Raw genomic sequence first — 24,350 nt, 5'->3', positions numbered from 1 at the left:
TTGGGTTGGTCATTGTGGAGGATAGGTCTGAGAATATCCTGAAGAGCTGGTTTATTTATGGCAAATTTTTTCAACATATGAATGTCATTGAAGTATTTAATTTCTCCATCATAGATGAAACTCAGTTTAGCTGGATACAAGATCCTGGGTTGAAAGTTTTTTTGCTTTAGGAGATTAAAAGTTGATGACCAGCCTCTTGTGGCTTGAAAAGTTTCAGCAGAGAGATCTGCAGTTATTCTAATATTCTTACCTTTGTACGTTATAGTTTTCTTTCGCCGGGCTGCTTTGAGAATCTTCTCTTTCATGTTAACTTTAGTGAAACTAATTATGATATGTCTGGGGGATGACTTATTGGGGTTGAATCGTGCTGGGGTTCTGAAGCTGTCTGCTATCTGAATTTCAGATTCTCTAGGCATGTCTGGAAAATTTTCTTTCATAATTTCATGCAGAAGGGCCTCTGTGCCCTCGGAGGCGACTTCATCGTTCTCAGAAATTCCTATAATCTTTATGTTGCTTTTTTTCGAATTATCTGAGAGTTCTCTGAGTGAGTGATCCGTTTTTGCTCTCCATTTCTCTTCCTCTTTGAGAGATTGGGAGCGTTCGAAGACTTTATCTTCAATGTCAGAAACCCTGTCTTCTGCTTGCTCCATTCTGTTACTGAGGGATTCTACTGCATTTTTCATATCTTTGAGGGCTGTAAGTTCTTGCTTCAGTGTGTCTAAGTCTTTGGTGGTTTTGTCTTTAAATTCGTTAAATTCTTGAGACAATTTTTGAATTTCTCCTCGGATTCCTAATTCCATTTTATTAATCTTGTCTGCCATCCAAATTCTGAATTCGATTTCTGACATCTCAGCCAGTTGTTTATGAATGGGATCTTCAATCACATCTGCCGTATCTTTTCTTGGGGGGGGTTGATCTATTCTGGTTATTCATGTTACCAGAGTTTTTCCGCTGATTCTGCCCCATGGTTATTTTACTCCCTTTAGTTTTTCCCCTGGGGTTTTATCGAGGGCCCGTACAGTGTTGTGGCCTGAGAAACTGGGGCCCTGTCTGGTGTGGTGGAGCAAAGTGGTTCTGTCTTATTTTCAGCTGGTTTCTGTTCGATCCTATTGCAACTTCTACTCTGGCTTGAAGTCTCAGCTGTGTGGAAAAATCAGCAATTAAGTCACCCCGCCTGCCCCCCTCTGGCCCCAGTTGGAAAAGGAGAATCAACCTTCCTACAACCATACACCCAGGGCACCGCCTGAAAAGTCCTCAGTCTATTAGCCCAGTTCAAAAGGTCTGAATCTACTGTCTCAATCGGCACTTGTCTCAGGTGAGAGAGTTCAAGAGGTCTCTGGGAACTGGATCACAGGGGCCTGGTGACTCTTCTCACACGGCTCACCCCAGTGCAGCGTGGAGTCAGGAGGAGCCACCCAGCAAACAGAGCAGTCTAGGAAGGTTGACGTCTCCTTCCCCACTTTGCCCCTCCTTCGGACCCAGTCACTGGTATCTCTGCAGATGGCTAACCCAGTTGCCTGCAGTGAACAGACACTCCAGGGGTTTGCACCTGCCTGAATCTCAAGGAAGTCTGCCAGGCCCCCGCAGACTGCCGCTATCTAGCAGGAGGAGATGGGGCCTGACATCTATGAGTGTTTGATGCAGGTGATGGGAGGGAGGTGTTCACTCAGGCTTAGCCCCGTCCCTGATGGATGCTGCTAACAGAACAGAACAGAATAGAACAGACAACTTTGCGGGGTTCTGTCTCTGTTCCTGTCGAAATCGCCTACAGAAGACGAGCTGTTTTGAGTTCAAACGTCTTTGGTGTTGGAGGTTTGAGTCCGATCACCTCTCTGGGTCGGCCCCGCCCTGGAAGCTTCCCAGGTTTGTGAGCAGTGTCAGGAAATCCCCCGCTCACCAGTGGCCTCCTCTGGTTGCCCAGGGAGACAGGGGGTGTGGCCTCAGAATATCCAGAAGTGAGCGTTCTGCCGTTAAAGAAAAAACGGCTGTTGATCTACCTCCAGGGAACTGCTGCTCTGGTGTGGGCACTCAGGCGACCCTTTTCTCTTCTGTCTCGTGCCCCAGAGTCAGCACTGAGCGGCCGCAGTTTGTGCTGGGTCCACACCCCTCAAGAGATCCCCCAAGAATCAGAACTCTTGGGGGATAGGCCCCCAGACCCCGAATGGGAGTGGGGGGGCGGAAGCTAGAGTTTCATTCACTTTTAGGCAACAATACGGTCTGGGGAGGGCTCCTGCACTGCACCGCAGGGAAGTGCCGCCAAGGCTTGATTTCCCCTCAGCAGAGTGCCCTCTCCTCGCTCACGTGTCCCAGAGTCGGCGCTGACCTGACGCAGCTCAGGCACTGTGCACTCCCCTTGAGAAATCACCCAAGGATCCGAACTCCTGGGGGATAGGCCCTCAGACCCCGAGTGAGAGTAGGGGCTCTCAGCTCTCAGCGGAGAAGCTAGAGTCTTATTCAGTCTTGTGCCCAGGGAGGGTTGCTGCACTGCACCGCAGGGAAGTGCCGCGAGGCATGACTCCCCCTCAGCCTGGTGCCCTCTCCTCACTCGCGTGCCTCAGAGTCAATGCTGACCAGTTGCAACTCGGGGACTGTCCACTCCCCTTGAGAAATCACCCAAGGATCCGAACTCCTGGGGGACAGGCCTCCAGACCTCAGTGGGCGAGAGGGGAGCGCCGGGAGGGTTGCCAGCGAAGGATTCCCAAAGTTTTATTCCGTTTTATGCCTGGCAGGAGAACGCCACGGCATCCCAGTAGGGGGGTAGGTCCAGTTTTTAGAAGGTCTCTCCCGTGGAGTGTAGTGGGAGGGCCTTTAATTTCTGCCCGCTTGTTTAATTGTGGGGCTCTTGAGCCGGTCCCATGGGGGAGGGGGACTCCCGTCCGCTTGGTGGTGGATTTTGTACCTTTTGTTTGTGTCCTTGTGATCGCAGCTTGCCTCAGCAGTGTTGATGTGCGTTCTTCAACCTTCTCTCTTGGTGAGGCTCAAGTCCACCAGGATACTTACTAAATTCCTGTCCCTTAACTCTCCTTCTGGACGGGAGCCTCTGTTGAAAGCTGGCTTCAGTCCGCCATCTTGTCTCTCTCCCTCCATGTGATATTTTTAAAGAGAACTTTATTGGTGGGTGCAGTGACCCATCCCTATAATCTTAGCACTCTGCGTGGCGAAGGCGTGAGAATTGCTTGATCTCAGAATTCAAGACTAGCCAGAGCAAGAGTGAGTCCCCATCTCTACTAAAAATAAAAATAAAAATAATTACCTTCTGGACTCATGGCGGGCATGTGTAGTCCCAGCTACTTTAGAGTATGAGGCAGGAAGATCCCTTAAAACCAGGAGTATGAGGTTGCTGTGAGCTAGGCTGATACCAGGGCACTCTAGCCTGGGGTGACAGAGTGGGACCCTGTCTCAAAAAAAAAGAGGGGGGGGGAGACAAGATGGCGGACTGAAGCCAGCTTTCAACAAAGGCTCCCGTCCAGAAGGAGAGTTAAGGGACAGGAATTTAGTAAGTATCCTGGTGGACTTGAGCCTCACGAAGAGAGAAGGCTGAAGAACGCACATCAACACCGCTGAGGCAAGTTGTGATCACAAGGACGCAAACAAAAGGTACAAAATCCACCACCAAGCGGACGGGAGTCCCCCTCCCCCATGAGACCGGCTCTAGAGCCCCACAATTGAACAAGCGGGCAGAAATTAAAGCCCCTCCCACTACACTCCACGGGAGAGACCTTCTAAAAACTGGACCTACCTCCCCTACTGGGGTGCCGTGGCGTTCTCCTGCTGGACATAGGGCTGAATAAAACTTTGGGAATCCTTTGCCGGCAACCCTGAATCCCCGGCGCTCCCCTCCCGCCCACTGAGGTCTGGAGGCCTGTCCCCCAGGACTTCGGATCCTTGGGTTATTTCTCAAGGGGAGTGGACAGTCCCCGAGTTGCGACTGGTCAGCATTGACTCTGAGGCGCGCCGAGTGAGGAGAGGGCACCGGGCTGAGGGGGAGTCACGCCTCACGGCACTTCCCTGCAGTGCAGTGCACCAACCCTCCCCGGGCATACGGGGCCCAAGACTGAATAAGACTCTGGCCTCCCCGCTGAGAGCTGAGAACCCCTACTCTCACTCGGGGTCTGAGGGGCTATCCCCCAGGAGTTCGGCTCCTTGGGTGATTTCTCGAGGGGAGTGCACAGTGCCTGAGCTGCGTCAGGTCAGCGCTGACTCTGGGACACGTGAGCGAGGAGAGGGCACTCCGCTGAGGGGAAATCAAGCCTTGGCGGCACTTCCCTGCGGTGCAGTGCAGGAGCCCTCCCCTGACCGTAGTATTGCGTAAAACTGAATGAATCTCTAGCTTCCCCCCGCCCCACTCCCAATCCGGGTCTGGGGGCCCATCCCCCAAGAGTTCTGATTCTTGGGGGATCTCTTAAGGGGTGTGGACCCAGCACAAACTGCGGCCGCTCAGTGCTGACTCTGGGGCGCGGGACAGAGGAGAAAAGGGTCGCCTGAGTGCCCACACCAGAGCAGCAGTTCCCTGGAGGTAGATCAACAGCCGTTTTTTCTTTAACGGCAGAACGCTCACTTCTGGATATTCTGAGGCCACACCCCCTGTCTCCCTGGGCAACCAGAGGAGGCCACCGGTGACACGGCTCACAAACCTAGAAGCCTCCAGGGCGGGGCCGACCCAGAGAGGTGTTCAGACGCAATTCTCCAACAGCAAAGACGTTTGAACTCAAAACAGCCCGTCTCCTGTAGGCGACGACAGGAACAGAGACAGAACCTCACAAAGTTGTCTGTTCTGTTCTGTTCTGTTAGCAGCATCCATCAGGGACGGGGCTAAGCCTGAGTGAACACCTCCTTCCCATCACCTGCATCAAACACTCAAAGATGTCAGGCCCCATCTCCTCCTGCTAGATAGCGGCAGTCTGCGGGGGCCTGGCAGACTTCCTTGCGATTCAGGCAGGTGCAAACCCCTGGAGTGTCTGTTCACTGCAGGCAACTGGGTTAGCCATCTGCAGAGATACCAGTGACTGGGTCCGACGGAGGGGCAAAGTGGGGAAGGAGATGTCAACCTTCCCAGACTGCTCTGTTTGCGGGGTGGCTCCTCCTGACTCCACGCTGCACTGGGGTGAGCTGTCTCAGAGGAGTCACCAGGCCCCTGTGATCCAGTTCCCAGAGACCTCTTGAACCCTTCCACCTGAGACAACTGCCGATTGAGACAGTTGATTCGGACCTTTTGAACTGGGCTAATAGACTGAGGACTTTTCAGGTGGTGCCCTGGGTGTGCGATTGTAGGAAGGTTTGATTCTCCTTTTCCAACTGGGGCCAGAGGTGGGCAGGCGGGGTGACTTAATTGCTGATTTTTCCACACAGCTCAGACTTCAAGCCAGAGTAGAAGTTGCAATAGGATCGAACAGAAACCAGCTGAAAACAAGACAGAACCACTTTGCTCCACCACACCAGACAGGGCCCCAGTTTATCAGGCCACAACACTGTACGGGCCCTCGATAAAACCCCAGGGGAAAAACCAAAGGGAGTAAACCATGGGGCGGAATCAGCGGAAAAACTCTGGTAACATGAATAACCAGAATAGATCAACCCCCCCAAGAAAAGATACGCCAGATGTGATTGAAGACCCCATTCATAAACAACTGGCTGAGATGTCAGAAGTCGAATTCAGAATTTGGTTTGCAGACAAGATTAATAAAATGGAATTAGGAATTCGAGGAGAAATTCAAAAACTGTCTCAAGAATTTAACGAATTTAAAGACAAAACCACCAAAGACTTAGACACACTGAAACAAGAACTTACAGCCCTCAAAGATATGAAAAATACAGTAGAATCCCTCAGTAACAGAATGGAGCAAGCAGAAGAAAGGATTTCTGACATTGAAGATAAAGTCTTCGAACGCTCCCAATATCTCAAAGAGGAAGAGAAATGGAGAGCAAAAACGGATCACTCACTCAGAGAGCTCTCAGATAATTCGAAAAAAAATAACATAAGGGTTATAGGAATTTCGGAGACTGATGAAGTGGCAGCCAAGGGCACAGAGGCCCTTCTACATGAAATTATGAAAGAAAATTTTCCAGACATGCCTAGAGAATCTGAAATTCAGATAGCAGACAGCTTCAGAACCCCAGCACGATTCAACCTCAATAAGCCATCTCCCAGACATATCATAATTAGCTTCACTAAAGTTAAAATGAAAGAGAAGATTCTCAAAGCAGCCCGGCGAAAGAAAACTATAACGTACAAAGGTAAGAATATTAGAATAACTGCAGATCTCTCTGCTGAAACTTTTCAAGCCAGAAGAGGCTGGTCATCAACTTTTAATCTCCTAAAGCAAAAAAACTTTCAACCCAGGATCTTGTATCCAGCTAAACTGAGTTTCATCTATGATGGAGAAATTAAATACTTCAATGACATTCATATGTTGAAAAAATTTGCCATAAGTAAACCAGCTCTTCAGGATGTTCTCAGACCTATCCTCCACAATGACCAACCCAATCCTATACCACAAAAGTAAACTCACTCAGAAACTTCGGATCAAACTCCAACTTCCACACTGGCGAAAGGATTAAAAATGTCCACTGGACCTTTGAAAAACTCGATACCCAAAATTCCACCAGACTTATCCTTACTCTCCATCAATGTGAATGGCTTAAACTGTCCTCTAAAGAGGCATAGGTTAGCTGACTGGATACAAAAACTTAAGCCAGATATTTGTTGCATACAAGAGTCACATCTCAACTTAAAAGACAAATACAGACTCAGGGTGAAAGGATGGTCATCCATATTTCAGGCAAATGGTAATCAGAAAAAAGCAGGTGTTGCAATTTTATTTGCAGATACAGTAGGCTTTAAACCATCAAAAGTAAGGAAGGACAAGAATGGTTACTTCATATTTGTTAAGGGTAATACTCAATATGACGAGATCTCAATTATTAATATCTATGCACCCAACCAGAATGCACCTCAATTTATAAGAGAAACTCTAACAGACATGAGTAACTTGATTTCCTCCAGCTCCATAATCATCGGAGATTTCAACACTCCCTTGGCAGTGTTGGATCGATCCTCCAGAAAGAAGCTGAGCAAAGAAATCTTAGATTTAAACCTAACCATCCAATATTTAGATTTAGCAGACATCTACAGAACATTTCATCCCAACAAAACTGAATACACATACTTCTCATCAGCCCACGGAACTTACTCCAAAATTGATCACATTTTAGGTCACAAGTCTAACCTCAGTAAATTTAAAGGAATAGAAATTATTCCATGCATCTTCTCGGACCATCATGGAATAAACTTGAATTGAGTAACAACAGGAATCTGCATACCCATACAAAAACATGGAAGTTAAATAACCTTATGCTGAATGATAGCTGGGTCAGAGATGAGATTAAGAAAGAAATCACCAATTTTTTGGAACAAAATGACAATGAAGACACAAGCTATCAGAACCTCTGGGACACTGCAAAGGCAGTTCTAAGAGGGAAATTTATAGCACTGCAAGCCTTCCTCAAGAGAACGGAAAGAGAGGAAGTTAACAACTTAATGGGACATCTCACGCAACTGGAAAAGGAAGAACATTCCAACCCCAAACCCAGTAGAAGAAAAGAAATAACCAAAATTAGAGCAGAATTAAATGAAATTGAAAACAAAAGAATAATACAACAGATCAATAAATCAAAAAGCTGGTTTTTTGAAAAGGTCAATAAAATAGATAAACCTCTGGCCAACCTAATCAGGAAAAAAAGAGTAAAATCTCTAATATCATCAATCAGAAACAACAAAGACAAAATAACCACAGACTCATCAGAAATCCAAAAAATCCTTAATGAATATTACAAGAAACTTTATTCTCAGAAATATGAAAATCTGAAGGAAATAGACCGATACTTGGAAGCACGCCACCTTCCAAGACTTAACCAGAATCAAGTGGAAATGTTGAACAGACCCATATCAAGTTCAGAAATAGCATCAACTATATAAAACCTCCCTAAAAAGAAAAGCCCGGGACCAGATGGTTTCACGTCAGAATTCTACCAAACCTTTAAAGAGGAATTAGTACCTATATTACTCAACCTGTTCCAAAATGTAGAAAAAGAAGGAAGACTACCCAACACGTTCTATGAAGCAAATATCACCCTGATCCCCAAACCAGGAAAAGACCCAACAAGAAAAGAAAATTATAGACCAATATCACTAATGAATATAGATGCAAAAATATTCAACAAGATCCTAACAAACAGAATCCAGCAACACATCAAACAAATTATACATCATGACCAAGTTGGTTTTATCCCAGGGTCTCAAGGCTGGTTCAATATACGTAAATCTATAAATGTAATTCAGCACATAAACAAATTAAAAAACAAAGACCATATGATTCTCTCAATTGATGCAGAAAAAGCTTTTGATAATATCCAGCATCCCTTCATGATCAGAACACTCAAGAAAATTGGTCTAGAAGGGACTTTTCTTAAACTGATAGAGGCTATCTACAGCAAACCCACAGCCAATATCATATTGAATGGAGTTAAATTGGAATCATTTCCACTCAGATCAGGAACCAGACAAGGCTGCCCATTGTCTCCATTGCTTTTCATCATTGTAATGGAAGTTTTAGCCACCGCAATTAGGGAAGAAAAGGCGATCAAGGGTATCCATATAGGGTCAGAAGAGATCAAACTCTCGCTCTTCGCAGATGATATGATTGTGTATCTGGAAAACACTAGGGACTCTACTACAAAACTCCTAGAAGTGATCAAGGAATACAGCAGCGTCTCAGGTTACAAAATCAACATTCATAAATCGGTAGCCTTTATGAATAGCCAACAACAGTCAAATTGAAAAAGCAGTTAAGGACTCTATCCCATTCACAGTAGTGCCAAAGAAGATGAAATATTTGGGAATTTACCTAACAAAAGACGTGAAAGATCTCTATAAAGAGAACTATGAAACTCTAAGAAAAGAAATAGCTGAAAATGTTAACAAATGGAAAAACATACCATGCTCATGGCTAGGAAGAATCAACATTATCAAAAATGTCCATACTACCCAAAGCAATATATAATTTCAACGCACTCCCTATTAAAGCTCCACTGTCATATTTTAAAGATCTTGAAAAAACATTACTTCGTTTTATATGGAATCAGAAAAAACCTCGAATAGCCAAGACATTACTCAGAAATAAAAACAAAACAGGAGGAATCACACTACCAGACCTCAGACTTTACTACAAATCGATAGTGATCAAAACAGCATGGTATTGGCACAAAAACAGAGAAGTAGATATCTGGAATAGAATAGAGAACCAAGAGATGAATCCAGCTACTTACCGCTATTTGATTTTTGACAAGCCAATTAAAAACATTCAGTGGGGAAAAGATTCCCTATTTAACAAATGGTGCTGGGTGAACTGGCTGACAACCTGCAGAAGACTGAAATTGGACCCACACCTTTCACCATTAACTAAGATAGACTCTCATTGGATTAAAGATTTAAACTTAAGACATGAAACTATAAAAATACTAGAGGAGAATGCAGGGAAAACCCTTGAAGAAATTGGTCTGGGCGAGTATTTCATGAGGAGAACCCCCCGGGCAATTGAAGCAGCTTCAAAAATACACTACTGGGACTTGATCAAACTAAAAAGCTTCTGCACAGCTAAGAACACAGTAAGCACAGCAAGCAGACAGCCCTCAGAATGGGAGAAGATATTTGCAGGGTATAACTCTGACAAAGGTTTAATAACCAGAATCCACAGAGAACTCAAACTCATCAGCAAGAAAAAAACAAGGGATCCCATCGCAGGCTGGGCAACGGATTTGAAGAGAAACTTCTCTGAAGAAGACAGGCGCACGGCCTTCAGACATATGAAAAAATGCTCATCATCTTTAATCATCAGAGAAATGCAAATCAAAACTACTTTGAGATATCATCTAACTCCAATGAGACTAGCCTATATCACAAAATCTCAAGACCAGAGATGTTGGCGTGGATGCGGAGAAAAGGGAACACTTCTGCACTGCTGGTGGGAATGCAAATTAATACATTCCTTTTGGAAAGATATATGGAGAACACTCAGAGATCTAAAAATAGATCTGCCATTCAATCCTGTAATTCCTCTGCTGGGCATATACCCAGAAGACCAAAAATCACAACATAACAAAGATATTTGTACCAGAATGTTTATTGCAGCCCAATTCATAATTGCTAAGTCATGGAAAAAGCCCAAGTGCCCATCGATCCACGAATGGATTAATAAATTGTGGTATATGTATACCATGGAATACTATGCAGCCTTAAAGAAAGATGGAGACTTTACCTCTTTCATGTTTACATGGATGGAGCTGGAACATATTCTTCTTAGTAAAGTATCCCAAGAATGGAAGAAAAAATACCCAATGTACACAGCCCTACTATGAAACTAATTTGGGACTCTCACATGAAAGCTATAACCCAGCTACAACTTAACAATAGGGGGAAGTGGGAAAGGGGGGGGTGGGTAGAGGGAGGGGAATCGGTGGGATCACACCTGTGGTGCATATTACGGGGGTATTTGCGAAACTTGGTAAATGTAGAATATAGATGTTTTGGCACAGTAACTGAGATAACGCCGGAAAGGCTATGTTAACCACTGTGATAAAAATGTGTCAAATGGTTTATGAAGTGAGTGTATGATGCCCCATAATCATATCATTGTATACAGTTATGATTTAATAAAAAAATTAAAAAAAAAAAGAGAGAAAACTTTCCATTATGAAAAAAAAAAATTCTCAAGGAAGAGGATCCTCATAAGAGATGTGCACGTGTGTGTAAAGGCCCTGTGGAGAAAACAAATGTGACATGTTCCAGGAAGGTGAGTGGTCAGAACAGAGTCGAATGAAGGGTAAGTGGAAAGAGATGAGGCTGGGGAGATAGGAGAAAGAAAGATGTGTCTAAATCCTCCTAAATCTAAAGGAATTTAGATTTCATTCTAATTGCCATGGGAGGCAATGGAGAATTTGCCTGGGGGGTGCTGCACATTTATTAATATGTCATTAGGTGATCCCTGGGGCTTCCAGGCAGAAAATGAACATTGGTATAGCAAGAGTGGACTTGCAAAGAGATGGTGGTGGCTGAGATTCAGGCAGCAGCAGAAGTGGTGGGAGGTCAGAATGGACCTATATCCAAGAGGTGGGACCAGAGGACTTACTGTGATGTGAGTTGGGCATTTGCCACCAAGATGTCCTGGATCACACTCTTCTTCACAGGGATGGAGGTAGTTCCCCCTAGAATAACAGTTGGAGGAAATCTCTGACTTCTCCTCTAACATAACAGGGAAGTGGGGAAGCTAAAATAGAAGTAAAAACACAAAATTCTTCTTTCATTCATCAATAGCATTTGTGAAGTTCACCTACAAGTTGGGCATAGCCTTAGCTCATTCACTATCATTGCTGCATAATATTCCTTTGCATGGCTAAACTGGAATTTACTCATCTATGCTACACTTATAATCACTTATAATGGGTATCTAGGTTGTTGGCAGTCAGGGGTTATTGCAAGCAATGCACCTTTTCTGGAATGAAGCATTGAAAAGCCCATCTGGGGCGGTGCCTGTGGCTCAAGGAGTAGGGTGCCAGTCCCATATGCCAGACGTGGCGGGTTCAAACCTAGCCCCAGCGAAAAACCAAAAAAAAAAAAACTATCCAGGTACCGCCCCCCAAATTAAAAAAAAAAAAAAAGAAAAGCCCACCTGGTATCCTCCAGCGTGATGAGGAGGTATCTGACAATTAAGTTCATGAACTCATCCTAGAAAAAGTGCTACATACCTCATTGCTGAATATCCCTGTAGTCACCTTCAAAGTACTTCCCTTGGGAAGGCATGCACCTATGCCAGCGCTGGGTACACCCTTCAAAGTAATTTTGGAACTTTTTTCTGGAATGGTCATCAAAGCTATTATATTACCCTTGGTGTACTGAAGGTCACCAAAATATCTTCCTTTCAATATTTCACTTATCTTCAGGTAAAAAATAATTCATTGGGGGCCAGATCAAGTGAGTGGGGAGGGTGTTCCAAAATAGTTATTTGTTTACCACCTAAAAACTCCCTGTGGACAGTGCCATGTGAGCTGGTGCATTGTTGTAATGTAAGAGCCTTGAGTTGTTGGCCAGGATTTTCAGTTAAGATCATCCTAACTAGGACAGTGCCTGTAGCTCAGTGAGTAGGGCACCAGCCACATGCACTGAGGCTGGTGGGTTCAAACCCAGCCAGGCCAGCTAAAGCAACAACAATGAATGCAACAAAAATAAATAGCTGGGCCTTGTGGTGTGCACCTGTAGTCCCAGCTACTTGGAAGGCTGAGGCAAAAGAATCACTTGAGCTCAAGAGTTTGAGGTTGCTGTGAGCTGTGATGCCATGACACTCTACCCAGGGTGTCAGCTTCAGACTCTGTCTTAAAAACAAACAAACAAACAAAAAAAGATTATCCTGTTTCTCTATTGATGTTTACTTGATCTGCTATGCTTCTCACAGTCAGCCAACAATTTTGATGCACAATTCAACAAATTTTCAGTTTTCTTCTCAGTTCTACTCATTACTGGGCTGCTCTGACCTCTCTTCATCAGTGATGCTTTCTCTCCCCTCAGGAAAATGTTTAATCCATTTGTGTACTGTCATTTTCCTCATGGCATTACTCCCATAAACTTAGATGAAAAAGTCCTTCATTTCACTTCCATTCTTACCAACCTTAACAAGAAATTTGATGTTTGTTCATTGCTCTGATTCAAGCTCTGACAATCTCATGATGGTACACAAAAACAATAATGACACCACTCAGCAAGACCCTGCCACACACTCTCATGAACACAGCTGTGAGACACTGATATACCAAGGTTATGAAACCATACCAAGTTGTTTGTACAGTGCTGCTAACATAAGTGCTTGGTGGAAAGTTCACACACTTAATTGTCAGACCTCATAGAGCCACGATGGGTAAGCTGGAAAGTGGTAAAGCCACTGTCATGATGGGTTTCTAAAAGTCTCTGTCAGTTCACATGGAGTATGTAATAGGAACTAGAAATAAACCATTGCTGTGATATATCACCAAGAGGAAGAAAAAGCAACACTGCCTAGCATGGGTCTCATTCTCTCACTCTTGGTGTTCATTTATGCGAGTTTCTCTAGGACACACATTGTGTCAGGAGTCCTCAAGACCACCCCCAGATGCAATTATTTGCTTAAAAAAAACACTCACAGGACTCAGAAAAGATGTTATACTCATGGTCATGGATACAGCAAAAGAATACAGATGAAAATCAGCAAAGGGAAAAAGACATATGGGAAGACATCTAGGAGAAACGAGGTACAAGTTTCCAGGTGTCCTCTCCTCCCTTGGAATCACACAGATGCAATGTTAATTGTCCACCAATGTTAATTGACATTCACCTGACCCTCCATGTCCAGGGTTTGTTTAGGGGGTCAGTCATGTAGTTATGCAGTACCTACATGGCTGACCCTAACTACTAGACCCATTAGACCCCAGCACAATAAAACTATTCACCATAAATCACATCATTAGCATGAATTCTCTAATCAAACTGGTACTGCATGGCCCATATCCTCAGCATACAAAAACACTTTTTGAAATTTGTAATAAAATGTTCATAACATAAAATGTACCATCTTTGCCATTTTTAAGTGTAAAGTTCACAACATTAATGACATTCACATTGCCATGCAACCCATCTCCAGAACTCTTTCCATATTGCAGAACTGAAACTCTTTGCCCCGGAAACAATTTTCTATTCCCTCCCTCCCTTCACCCCAGTCCCTGGCTTCTGCCATTCATTCTGCTTTTTGGGGGGGTGACATAGTCTGCTACGCTACCTATGCATATGTCCAAACTCATTAAAATGTATATGAGGCCAGGCAGAGTGGCTCTGTTCTGTAATCCCAGCACTTTGGAAAGCCAAGGCAGAAGGATCTCTTGAGGCCAAGAGTTCCTGACCAGAATGGTTCCTGACCAGAGACCCCCATCTCTACAAAAAAATTAGCCAGGTGCGGTGCATCTGTAGTCAGGTCCTTGGGAGACTGAGGATCATTTGAGCCCAGAAGTTTGAGGCTTCAGTGAGCTATGATGATGCCACAGCACTCTTGCCCACTTTTGAGATCCTGTCTCCAAAAAAAAAAAAGTATACATTAAATATGTGCAACCTTTTGTATATTAAGTATACCTCAATAAATCTGAAAACAACAGCAGCAAAAAACCAGCCTAGCAGATGCTTTCCATCCGCATTATCAATTCTGGGGCTTGATGCCTGTGTTTAGGACACCCCAGGCCAAGCAGGAGAACCATAATGTCAGAGCAGGAAAATATGACTGTGTACTCTTCTTTTCTGGGTCCCAGAAAGAGGATCCAGTGCTGACCTTCATCACCTACGTGGGGCTGGGCCTCTCTCTGCTGTGCCTCCTCCTGGCAGCCCTCACTTTCATCCTTTGCAAGGTCATCCAGAACACCAGCACCTCCCTGCACCTGCAGCTGTCCATCTGCCTCTTCCTGGCCCACCTCCTCTTCCTCACAGCAATTGATCAAACTGAATCCAAGGTACTGACAGCATAAGAGGAACCAACCCCCTGCCCTGGATACCTTGAGTCTGTAGAGGAGAAAAACATAATTTTCCTCCTACCCTTTCAAAGTGCTTCGCTGGGACCCTGTAACAAAAGACAGATTAACAATAGAAAAACGAACAGAAGTTTATTAACATGGGTGTATATTTCTTTATATACAGAGGAGATGCTCAAGGCATGAGTAATTCTGAAAGAGGTAGTTTAGAACACCAGCATCTTTGACAAAGAACTATAAATTTTTGGAACAGTAATAAGACAGAGGAAAAGGATCTGGGATCTCTAGAGGCAGCACACTGTGAGAAGACAAGAATATGGGAAACTAATGACAGATAAGGACTTGTTAGTAAAGTCCGTTTTTTAGATTCCTCTGGTGCTGGCTCCTGGCTGGTAAGAACCTCAAGTTGTCTTCAGTAATCAATTTCTTTCCTTGCTGATAGACAGAAGAGGAGGAACACCTTTGTAGATTTATGTCCTAGAATACTATTCAGCCTTTTAAAAAAGGAAAGAAATCCTTTCATTTGTGGCAACATGGATAAACATGGAGCACATTATGCTAAATAAATAAAACAGACACAATAGACAAATAATGTGTGATCAAACTTTGTGTGTAAAACCTAAAATAGACAAACTTCGGGTATGGTGGTTCACATCTACAATCCCAGCACTTTGGGAGGCCAAGGCCAGGAGTTTGAGACCAGCCTAAACAACATAGCAAATCCTCATCTCTACAAAAACTAAACAAATTACCAGTGTAGTAGTGCGCATCCCAGCTACACAGGAGGCTGAGGCAGGAGGATCACTTGAGCCCAGGAATCCAAGGCAGTGGTGGGCTATGATTGGCAGTACCACACTCCAGCCTGGTAACAGAGCAAGACCCTGTGCCTAAATAAATATTAATGCCCTTGATCTAAAATGTCAGGTGCTCTGAACCCAATGCCAATGTCAAGGAGAGGTCCTAGGCCACACTCCCCCTTGACAACCTCTTGTGGTGACTCTTTCTCCTCCCCCAGGTGCTGTGCGCCATCATCGCAGGTGCTTTACACTATCTCTACCTGGCCTCCTTCACCTGGATGCTGCTGGAGGGCCTGCACCTCTTCCTCACTGCACGGAACCTGACGGTGATCAACTACTCAAGCATGAACAGACTCATGAAGTGGCTCATGTTCCCAGTCGGCTATGGTATCCCTGCTGTGATTGTAGCCATTTCTGCAGCATCCAGGCCTCACCTTTATGGAACCCCTGATCGGTGAGCCTGACTCTCACCTTGTGCCCATGGCAGTTTCCTAAGAAAGCTTTTGGGTGGCAGCATTCATGATAAGGAGGAGGATATATATATCTGATGCGCTTTATGTTTCCCTTTATAACAGCTCTAACCTCTGTCCTGGTGAGACAGGATAAGAGTTCAAAAGATTCTGAAAGGAGGTAGTTCTAGGGAGGTAGGTTCTAGCTTCATTCTTCCCGTGATTTGGAATTTTGAGTTCTGAAACTTCAGTTCCCCTTATTAGTGAAATAAGAGGAACAGTTGTACCTATTGTCCCAACTTCACAATACTAGTGTGAAAGTTCAACAGGACTGTGCTCTTAAAATGTTTAACATACACTGGGTTAGGTGGCTTACTCTTATAATCCTAGCACTCTGGGAGGCTGAGGCAGGTGGATCACTTGAGCTCAGGAATTCAAGACCAGTCTGATCTCACGAGAATGAAACCCCATATCTACAAAAAATTTAAAAATTATTCAGACATAGGGGCTTACACCTGTAGTCCCAGCTACTTGAGAGGCTGGGGCAGAAGCACGTGAGGCCAGGAGCTGAGGTTACAGTGAGCTATGATGACACCACCATACTCCAGCCCAAGGGAGAGGGAGACCCTTTCTCCAAAAAAATGTTTAACATTAAACTCTAGCACATAATAGTGAGAAATAAATGCCATAATTGTCATCAGCTGACTTTCCCCAGGAGTTGGAAACGTTCTCTGGTGAGCAGAATGCTGCTCCATACTCTTGTCATGTGCTTCCGCTAATCCCTCTTTTGTCTCTTTTCCTTGTTCTCAGCTGCTGGCTCCACCTTGATCATGGATTCATCTGGGGTTTCCTTGGCCCGGTCTGTGCCATTTTCTGTGTGAGTGTGTATGATCCTCTGATGGTCCTTTGAGCCACAGGTGCTGCCCCAATCCTCTGATGGTCCTAACCAAGAAGAGCCACCAGAAGAGCGGGGTACAAGATAGGACAAGGGGTGTGCATTTCCTCCATTGTGTAATTTGATTTTTCCATCTGCTACCAATTCAATCCATGTGTAGGGAGATAGATCTTCTGTGTGAAATTTAAAGTGGACACCATACATTATTTTAACTTGCACTCTGTCTTGTCCGTGTTGTTCCTGCAGGTAAATTTAGTATTTTTCCTCTCAGTCCTTTGGATTTTGAAAAGGAAACTTTCATCCCTCAATAGTGAAGTGTCAACCATCCAGAATACGAGGTAGGATGTGACAAATGATTCTTCCTACCGCTGTTCTTCTACCCAGCCCTACTCACTCCTCCTACATAACCAGACACACACATACACGGCATACCTACGCTTCAGAGACCACCAAAGCCAGAATTATCATCCGTTGCCACAATAAATGAGAACCTGTATTTGTTACAGTATAGTCTATCTATGGAAAAGAAGCCATACTCTGTAAAATAATTTATAGAGGTTTATTCTGAGCCAAAATTGAGGACCATGACCCAGAGCCTCACCCAAGAAGGCTTGAGCAACTGGACTCACAGTGGTGGGGTTACAGTTCGGTTTTATATATTTTAGGGAGATAGGAATTACAGGTAAAGCCATAAATCTATATGTGAAAGGTATACATTGGTTTGGTCCAAAAAGTTGGGTCATCTCGAAGTCAAGGCCCACAGGTTATAGGTGAGTTTAAAGATTCTTTGATTGACAATTGGATGAAAGAATTAGGCTGTTTCTAATAGACCAGGAGTCAGTGAAAAGGAATGCTGAGTTAAGATAAGGGTCTGTCAATCAGAGACAAACTATAGGACATATGCCCAGACTCAAGTGGTTTGTTGTGTATATTAAGAACCTGAAAATATGCCTTGCATAGGCTTAGGCCTGTGAGTGAGTCACAAAGGACATCTCTAAGAAGGGAAGGGAGCACAATGAGGCATGTCTGATCTCCTTTCTCATGGTAGCAACTCAGTTTTAGGGATGCCCTAGGCCAAGAGGGGGTCCAGTCAGTCAGTCGCTGGGTGGGGAGCCTTAAGATTTCATTTTAGGGCACATGCAGTGCCTCACACCTGTATACCCAACACTTTGGAAGGCCAAGGCAGGAGGATACTTCAGGCAAGGAGTTCAAGACCAGACCGGGCAACAAAATGAGAACCTGCCTCTATCAAAAAAAAAAAAACATAGGTACGGTGGTACACACCAGTAGTCACAGCTGCTCATGAGGCTGAGGGAGGAGGATCCCTTGGACCCAGGAGTTTGAGGCTGTGGTGAGTTATGATTGTACCACTGCACTCCAGCCTAAGCAGTACAACAAGACTTTGTGTCAAAAAGCAAATCTATTGAAATATGACTATGATAAAGATGAGGGAACCGAGAAGATAAAGTAACCTGCACAAGGTCACAGTTAGTGTTGGGTTTAAATTTAAACTCAGATAGTCTAACTTCAGAATCCTTGCTTTAACAGTTACACTCCACAGGTGTCTGAGTCCATTATTAGCTTTGTAACATCATCATCTCTGACTCTTCTCAGGATGTTGACACTTAAAGCAACAGCTCAGCTCTTCATCCTGGGCTGCACATGGTGTCTGGGCATCTTGCAGGTGGGTCCAGCGGCCCAGGTGATGGCCTACCTCTTCACCATCATCAATAGCCTTCAGGGTTTCTTCATCTTCCTGGTCTACTGCCTCCTCAGCCAGCAGGTAAACAATGACCTCTCTCTTTGTTGTTTCAAACTTAAGAAAAAATTGGGAGCACATAGTTGAATGAGCATTTAAGTCTGCTTTCTCTAAATGTTCACATGAGCATGTGAGACATGTGTAAATATTACTTATGTTTTCTCTACTTTAAGATAGCTATTAATCTATGCACAGTGGCTCATACCTGTAATCCTACAATGGGAGGCCCAGGCAGGAGGATCACTTGAGCTCAGGAGTTTAAGAGCAGTCTGAACAAGAGTGAGATCTTGTCTCTACTAAAAGTAGAAAACTTAGCAAGGCATAGTGGTCCACACCTGTAGTCCTAGCTATTCCAGAGACTGAGAAAGGAGGATGCCTTGAGCCCAGGAGTTGGAGGTTGCAGTGAGCTATAATGATGTCACTGTACTCTAGCCTGGATGACAGAGCAAAACCCTGTCTCAAAAAAAAATAAGTGGTTACCTTAGAGCTTGGACTAGAGGATAGATTGGAAAGGGGCATGAAGAAAACTTCTGAAATGCTTACATGTCCTATATGTGGATCTGGATGGTAGATTATACAAGTGGTAATTTATGTTAAAATTCATTAAGTTGTAAACTTAAGGTCAGTACACTTGGCATACTTGGCATATCTTATAACTTAATTCGATTTATAATAATTAAATTTACTGGCTGGGTGCTATGGCTCATGCTTGTAATCCTAGCATTCTGGGAGGCTGAGGCAGGTGGATTGCTTGAGCTTAGGAGGTTAAGACCAGACCAAGCAAGAGCAAGAGCAAGACCATGTCTCTACTAAAAAAAAAAAAAAAAAAAAGGAAAAAACACTAGCAGAGCATCATGGTGGGCACCTGTAATCCAAGCTACTCAGGAGGCTGAGGCAACAGGATTTCTTAAGCCCAAGAGACTGAGGTTACTGTGAGTTATGATTATGCCATGGCACACTACTCAGGGTGACAGAGTAAGACTTTATCTCAAAAAATTAATTAATTAAATTTACTATGTTGCACTTACTTGAATTAAATGTGCTTTACTATGTTTAAAAATGTGGTCTTGATTATAAGATACATCATTTATTAATAGCTTTCAGAAAGGAAATAATTGCTATATCCAAAAATGTCACATTTTTTTCTTCAGCTTTCCTGCTTGTGTCAGCTAAAATCTCTGTGGTTTAAATATAAATGTTTGTTTTTCTCATTCTTGGATTTGTAGGTTAGTTGGAGTTCAGCTGATCTTAGCTGGGTTCAGCGTGGGTGGGCTCCAGGATGCAAAGCAGGTTCAGGTTTGCTCCTTGTGACTCATTTTGAGGCTTAGGCAGAAGGGAGAGCATTTTCTCATTATATAATTTCATTGTAGAACTCTTAAAATATATTGGTATGGAGACTATAGTACCACACTGAAATGTATTTAAGAATTCATGTTAAGCAGTTTGCATTATTATTATTATTATTTTGAGGCACATTTTCTCTTGCCCAGGCTGAAGTACAGTGGAGTCATCATAGGTCACTGCAATCTCTAACTCTTTGCCTCAAGAAATCTTCCTGCGGGCGGCGCCTGTGGCTCAAAGGGGTAGGGCACTGGCCCCATATGCCAGAGGTGGCAGGTTCAAACCCAGCCCTGGCCAAAAACTGCAAAAAAAAAAAAAAAAAAAAAGAAAGAAAGAAAATAAGAAATCTTCCTGCCTGGGCCTCCCAAAGTGCTGAAATACTCTTCTCATAATAATAGCAAAATCACAACTAGGCCAGCTCTACTGGGAAAGGTCATTTTAAGTTTATGATTCTGTGAGCATCACCTCCACTAATATCCCATTGGTCAAAGCAAGTCATGTGGCCAAGACTTACTTGCAAAGGAAAGGAACACTCCACCCTCCATGAGGCTAAGACATCGTATAATACTACAGAATATTGAATAACAGAGATCAATAATGAAATTTAGGCCAGGCGTTGTAGCTCATGCCTGAAATTCCAGCACTTTGGGAGGCTGAGGCAGGAAGATTGCTTGAGGCCAAGAGTTAAAGGTTGCAGTGACCTATGAGGACTCCATTGCATTCCAGCCTGGGCAAGAGAAAAATACTCTTGTCTCAGAATAATAGTAATAATGATGATGATGATGATGATGCAAGCTGCTTAAACACATTTGAGTGTGGTACTGTACTCTCCATACTAATATATTTTAAGAATTCTACAATGAAATTACATAATGAGATAATATTTCCAGCATGTATTGTGAACATTTTCAAACACTTAAAAAAATATTAAAGAGTTATACTGTGGTCAAGTATATACCAATCACCTGATTCTAAAACTAACATTGTACAGTATTTGCTTTATGAAGTATTTATCCTTCTATCCACCCACTCATCCATCTCATACATGTATAGACAAAGAAAACTATAGGCAATCCCTCAGTGTATGCATACACCTGAATAGGCACAAGACAAAAGACTTATACCTACTCCATTCTTAGTTCATCTAAGTTCTGAGGCATCTTATAGCTCCAGTTTTTAAATACATATAGTTTTTATTCAGCATGGCTACCAAATTCAAGCCAACTCAATTATCTGCTGCTGAACCAAAGAAATAGGGATGTGTGTCCAACACTAGAGAAATACTGGCTGCTGTGAACTTACAGAAAAAGCCTTCAAGATGGTCATTTACTAAGAGGTGTTTAGGGATAAAGTGGGCAGCATGCTGGCTCTAGAATTGAACCCCAAGACAAGATGCAACTCAACTATACACTATTGACCCATGTTTACCTAAATTTAGTTAAATTAACCTTTATGTATAGAAGATACAGACTGAGACCCCAATGAAGCTCAGATCCACTGGTCCAGGTCAGAAGGTATAAGGGCCATATAAACATAGCCCAGCCACTAGAAGAAATGTAAAATCATGCAAGCTTTTTACTTATACTTCTTGAATATCATAAAGAGGATACATAGTTCAGCTTCCATTTTTGAGTTCAGCCACTAAGATTTTGTTACTGCCACAATACCTATCCTGACTGTTACACAAAAGGACAAAAGCTGTCCTGACTCTGATACTCTTTCTTTCCTGGTTTGTGTTTTTTTCTCCTTCTTCCTTCTTCCTACTTCTCCTTCTCCTTCTCCTTCTCCTCCTCCTTCTTCCTCCTCCTTCTTCCTCTTCTTCTTCTTTTCTCTCTCTATCTCTCTCTCTCTATCTCTTTCTCCTCCCCCCACCTTCCCCTTACTCTTTTCCTCACTCTCATTCTGAATACTGGTAAGAGGAATCAAACTTGGAAAAAAAGAAAGAACAGAGAATAGGGGAAAGAAAGAAACTGAGATAACAGTGCAGACATTCTTTAGAGAGCAAAGGATAATCACAGGCTTAGAGAGCATTCAAATGTTATTATTGGTTCAGGCACAAGAATATTTTATGACAAGAAGGATATTCAAAATACATTAGTGAAAAAGCAAGTTTCAAAACATTACTCCAGAGGGTTCCATTATGTCTGTTTATATAATGTGTATAAACATTTACAGCTTCATTGGATGTAGAGCCAAATTACCAAAAAAAAAAGAGAGAGAGAGAATTTACTGTTTATATTATTGTCTTGTACTCATTTATGGCTGGGTATGAGTATTTATAGCATATCAGAGTGGGTCTCAACTAAGAACAGTATTATTCCCTCCTGAGGACAGTTCACAATGTCTGGGGACGTATTTGATTGTCACAACAGGGGTGGGAATGCAGAGAAGCTGGTAAACATCCTATAGTGCATAGAACAGCCTCCCACCACAAACCCAAGATGTTAATAGTGCCAAGGTTGGGAAACTTTGGTGAAGCCATCACTGTCAGTGGCCCTCTCATATCCCTTCGGCATTTATCTCTACATTCCTGGGGTTGCTTATTGCAAATAGCTATGACTCTGTACTTGGGGGTTTCTTACTGCCCATGAGACATTCCTGGCTCATGATACCAGAGATTAATAGCCTTTGAGAGCATCCATGAACCAATGACTGGTGGGAGCTGGTGAATAAATGCCCCAGTTCCCCCATCCATCAGGTAGGATGACTCTGAGGCGTGTCCTATGCTGTCCTCCAGAGCATCCGAATGGGATTGAGCCTTGGCTGGCCACAATGGAAACTTCCTTGATTATGCATCCTTTAATGGTTATCTTCTCTTCCCTGTACCACTTTTCACCACCTTACTTGAGTTCCTTGGGATCACCCATCAGATAAATTTCTTACACTTGAACCCTTGTCTCAGGGTCTGCTTGTGGAAAACCCAAACCAAGACACATAGAAGAATGCCACCAAACCATTATCAGTGATTTTCACTAGATTGAGGAATTTTGTTAGCATCTATTTTCCTGCTTTTGCATATGAATATTTTATAAATTTTCCACAATAGCAATACACTCTGTAATATGGGGATTTGATTTTTTATTGTAGTAAAATATATAGAACATAAAATTTACCACTTTAACCTTTTTGAGGAGGGAGACAGGGCCTTGCTCTATTGCTCCAGCTGAAGTGCAGTGGCATCAAAACAGGTCACTACAACCTCAAACTCCTGAGCTCAGGCAATCCTCCTGCCTCAGACTCCTGAGTACCCGGCATGTGCCACCATGCCCAGCTAATTTTTCTATTTTTTTGTAGAGACAAGGTCTAACCATATTGCCCAGACTGGTTTTAAACTCTTGACCTCAAGCGATTCTCCCACCTCAGCCTCCCAAAGTGCTAGGGTATGAGCCGCCACACCCCGCCCATTTTAACCACCTTTAAGCATACAGTTCAGTGACATTACATTCACAATGTTGTACAATCTCTAGAATTTTTTCTGTCATCCCAAACTGAAACTTTGTCTCCATTAAACAATAACTTTCCATTTCCCCCGGCCACGCCCCTGGCAACCACCATTTTACTTTCTGTCTCAACTAATTTGACTGTTCTAGGTACTTCATAGAAGTGGGTTCATACAATATTTGACCTTTTGTCTTCTAGCTAACTTCACTTAGCATAAATTCCTCCAGGTTTATCCATGTTGTAGCATGTGTCAAAATGTCCTTCCTTTTTACGGCTGAATATTTCATTGTATTGGATATGCCACTGACTTTTCTCTGCTTCACTAATGTTAGCACAAAACATCCTCATGTTTTCTTTGATGTTCCAGGTCCAGAAACAATACCAAAAGTGGTTTAGAGAGATCATGAAATTAAAATCCGAGTCTGAGACACATACACTTTCCAGCAAGGTCAGCCCTGACTCAAAACCCACTGAGGTAAGAGAAGATGCAACTTATTTCTGTTTCACCCCTTTCCTTGACACCCTGAACTTCCTCTCCTTGTCATAATACAGACTGCCTCTCCTGCAGGGTATGAGGAAGAGTCCTTTTCCTAATAACCTAGTTTGAGTTCCTCATTCTTGTTATATTGTTCCTCAGTGACACTTCCACTCTCACTAACAATGTTTAAGCTGCTTTCTGTTTACATTCTTGTTGTGCAAAGAGGTATGGCTACAACATATCACCACCATCACTTAATCTAATGTTAAATCACACTTGAGGAAATTGACAAGCATAACAGAGTGATCATCATCCCTTGAACTCCCACTGTCTTGTAGAGAGGTGGTCATGAGCCTAGCAGAGTTGGTACATACCAGGGAAAGGGCACTAGGTGAAGGACGCCATCTCAGCTGCTCTGCATAATTATAAAAAAGGAGGGCAGGAAATAATGCGACCTTCCTTGGAGAGTAAATCCTATTAGAAAGAGGACACCTCTGGAAATTGGTTGCTGATATTCTTCTGTTCTTTCTTTGAGCTAACTCTGGCTCAGTACACCAAGGAATGAGCTTCTAGCACTATGTGAGACTTGTCTCCATAT

General features: G+C 43.4%; 1 protein-coding gene across 4 annotated transcripts in view; it reads left to right on the top strand.

The window, feature by feature from the left end:
* Window positions 1-24,350, top strand: part of ADGRE3 (adhesion G protein-coupled receptor E3) — a 79,029-nt gene that overhangs the window by 52,544 nt on the left and 2,135 nt on the right. For all 4 annotated transcript variants that reach the window (XM_053584946.1, XM_053584948.1, XM_053584945.1 and 1 more), the window contains 6 exons: window positions 14,377-14,574; window positions 15,608-15,843; window positions 16,649-16,715; window positions 16,980-17,071; window positions 18,348-18,516; window positions 23,642-23,749. In XM_053584946.1, coding sequence (XP_053440921.1) covers window positions 14,377-14,574; window positions 15,608-15,843; window positions 16,649-16,715; window positions 16,980-17,071; window positions 18,348-18,516; window positions 23,642-23,749 — 870 coding nt within the window. The remainder of the gene's footprint in view (window positions 1-14,376; window positions 14,575-15,607; window positions 15,844-16,648; window positions 16,716-16,979; window positions 17,072-18,347; window positions 18,517-23,641; window positions 23,750-24,350) is intronic.

This window comes from Nycticebus coucang, chromosome 3, assembly GCF_027406575.1.
Source record: "Nycticebus coucang isolate mNycCou1 chromosome 3, mNycCou1.pri, whole genome shotgun sequence".
NCBI classification, from domain to species: Eukaryota; Metazoa; Chordata; class Mammalia; order Primates; family Lorisidae; genus Nycticebus; species Nycticebus coucang.
The sequence above is the reverse complement of the archived record's forward strand: the minus strand, read 5'-3'. Positions and strand labels throughout refer to the sequence as shown.